This window comes from Rhagoletis zephyria, unplaced genomic scaffold (genome assembly GCF_001687245.7).
Source record: "Rhagoletis zephyria isolate East Lansing unplaced genomic scaffold, Rhagoletis_zephyria_1.1 Rzeph_scaffold_01558, whole genome shotgun sequence".
Lineage (NCBI taxonomy): Eukaryota > Metazoa > Arthropoda > Insecta > Diptera > Tephritidae > Rhagoletis > Rhagoletis zephyria.
Genome location: NW_016158642.1, coordinates 91,146 through 94,380, shown reverse-complemented (window position 1 = coordinate 94,380; position 3,235 = coordinate 91,146). Strand labels below are relative to the sequence as shown.

The following is a 3,235-nucleotide window of genomic DNA, read 5'->3' as shown; positions in this document are numbered from 1 at the left end:
TTTTTGAAATTTATCTGTCCTTTAAACACAAATTTAATTCTGAAAATATGTGTTTAAAGAGCAAGTAAATTTTAAAACCACAATTAGAAAACGGCGCTAAGACTTTAAACATAATCTAGGAGGTTTAAATTCGTCATTAAGATTTTGTTGCGTTAACCACTCCAACAAAAAGTAAACAAATTTTAAAAATTTCATAGATTTTTGCATGTCCAAAGAAAACAAGTATTGCCTATGAATCATTATTAAATTTTCCATTATTTTTTTCCAGACGCATCCTCGTCCAATGAAGCTGTGCACTTGCAACAGCGCCTCAAGAGCCTTAGCACTGAGTTAGTCACGCTACGGAATCGGCTGCATGTTGGTCAGGGACAACACAATAACAACAATAGTAGCAATAGTAACAACAATAACAGCAATTGCAATGTGTCATCCGTGGGCAGTTCACATCAAAACCAACAACAACCACAACAACAGCACCATGCCACCAACTCAGCTGCGCTAACAGGCCACAATTTAAATGCATCCACACCGAATTTGCACACCATCACGCCACATCATAGCCATAATAACACAACAACAACAACAACAACAACAGCAACAAACAGCATTAATAACACATTNTCACGCCACATCATAGCCATAATAACACAACAACAACAACAACAACAACAACAACACCAGCAACAAACAGCATTAATAACACATTGCAACAGCAACAGCAACAGCAATTACAATTATCGCACTCAACACTAATTCCCACACTCGGCGGCAATAGCAATAGCCACAACAATAACAACAACACCAACAGCAGCACCAGCAGCAGCAGCAACGCCATCAACAAATGCAATACCGGCAATAGCAATAGCAATAACAATAAGAACAACAATCACGCCAGCAACGCAACCTTGACGTCATGCAATAACGCCAACAACACCAACAACACATTCACGCACATCAACAACAACCACACGAACAATAGCAGAAAGGTGAGTAATCGCCTAATCGCCGGCGTTGAAATGGCCAATCGCTGCTTTTGCAAAAATTACTATGCAATTACATTCAATTACTTGTTGTCTTTTATATTTCTTATTTTCANTTGAAATGGCCAATCGCTGCTTTTGCAAAAATTACTATGCAATTACATTCAATTACTTGTTGTCTTTTATATTACTTGTTTTCGCATTAGTCACATTTGCACAGCTACAGCCACACATTGCCGCATAATTCCACAATTTCCGCTGCCAACGCCGCCGTCGCCGCCGTCGCCGCCACATTGCCAACAGCCGCTGCCGCTGGCATCGTTTCCACACGCAACACTTCCATACCACACCCATTGCCGTCATCCATACAGCAGCAACAACAGCAGCAACATCAACAACATCAACAACAACAACAACAGCAATTGCGCGACCAACAACAACTGCATTCCGCGCACACGCTTCCAATGCGCTCCACTGCTGTTGGCTCACACGCACATCACCTAAGCCATAACTTGTCACCCTTTGTGCCAATTGCACATAAACAGCCGAGCTCCAGCCATGGCAGCGGTTTTAGCAACATTGTCGCACCTTTCGGCTATAACAGTACAAATGTTGAGCAGCGTAATGCCAATAATCAGTTTATGGGTGGCATGCAGACGCTACACGGCAGTGGCGGCAGTCACCATCACAGCGGCGGCGGCGCCAGCAGTGGCAACAACAACAACAACAGCGGCGGTGGAAGTGGTGTACACAAGCAGCCAAGAGAGATTGAAGATCTGATACATCTACCCGGCCCGCTGACCGAGGATGCAGTGATGCGTACGCTGCAGGCGCGCTTCCACGACAATCGCTACTTTGTAAGTGTCGGACAAGTTTAATTGAATCCATTGAATTTCATTTAAACACAATAACATTTACTTTTCCTCTGAACCAGACAAACGTCGGCCCCATACTGCTTGCCATTAATCCCTATCGAGATGTTGGAAATTCGCTTACGCTCTCCTCAACACGCTCGCTGCCATTAGCTCCACAGCTACACAAAATCGTACAGGAGGCTGTACGTCAGCAAACGGAGACTGGCTATCCACAAGCTATCATTCTATCTGGCACCTCCGGCGCGGGTAAGACACACTGTTCGATGTTGTTGCTACGTCAATTGTTTGCTGTTGCCGGTGGCGGCCCAGAAACCGATGCATTTAAGCACTTAGCTGCTGCTTTTACGGTGCTACGTTCGTTGGGTTCCGCCAAAACGACCACCAATTCGGAATCGAGTCGCATTGGCCAATTTATCGAGGTGCAGGTGACAGATGGTGCGCTCTATCGCACCAAGATACACTGTTACTTTTTGGATCAAACGCGCGTCATACGCCCACTGCCGAAGGAGAAGAACTATCATATCTTCTATCAGATGCTTGCTGGCCTAAGCAGAGAGGAGCGCATTAAGTTGAATTTGGAAGGTTATTCGCCGGCGAATTTGCGTTATCTGCATAGTGGTGATATTGCGCAGAATGAGCAGGAGGATGCGTCACGCTTTCAGGCATGGAAGACTTGCTTGGGCATCTTGGGTATACCATTTTTGGATGTAGTGCGTGTGCTGGCAGCCGTATTGCTGTTGGGCAATGTGCAATTTATCGATGGGCAGGTGAGTTTCGCAGCAAATATTTTGTAATTATATTGTAGCTACTTATTTTAGAAAGCAAGCCACTAGTCATCTTTCGCTTGATGACTGGCTAGCGAGGAGGTGTGCTTCTCTCATAATTATTTCGGATACCTTGACCTTTCCGTTTTCCCACTGAAGTTTGCGGGAGCAACGTATACGTTTTTAGCTGTTTTTCTGATTGAATTCTTTGCTCAATTCATTGTTAAAAAAAAATTTAATAGGCGGCTGGCGGATTTCGAACCCGACACCTTTCGGAAGCCAATAAAAGTAGCAAATGTTCGGCTTGAAAAAATAAAATACAATTATTGCTTTCAAATAAAATCATCTTTTTGGAAAGTTTCGAACCTTTTCCGGGTACAAAATTCAATGATAATTATAGTAGTTTTCTATTCGTTTCCGGGTACGAAAACCCGCAATTTTTTTTGCACGTTGATGGATATGTAAATGAACGAAAATTGTAGACGTTTGCTGTTCGTTTCCGGATGCGGAAAATTATACGGGACCGCACTGGCGGCAAAATTTACATTTCTCTGCTAGCTGGGATATAAAGTGATTTTAGGCAATTTTTTCGTTATTTTTTTTCCACACTTTGTAT

General features: G+C 43.4%; 1 protein-coding gene across 1 annotated transcript in view; it reads left to right on the top strand.

The window, feature by feature from the left end:
• The window catches only part of dachs (unconventional myosin-IXb-like dachs), a 23,058-nt gene that overhangs the window by 16,567 nt on the left and 3,256 nt on the right, over nt 1-3,235 (top strand). Inside the window, exons 2-5 of the mRNA XM_017618109.1 lie at nt 269-617; nt 704-986; nt 1,187-1,837; nt 1,915-2,622. Of these exons, the coding sequence (XP_017473598.1) occupies nt 269-617; nt 704-986; nt 1,187-1,837; nt 1,915-2,622 (1,991 nt within the window). The remainder of the gene's footprint in view (nt 1-268; nt 618-703; nt 987-1,186; nt 1,838-1,914; nt 2,623-3,235) is intronic.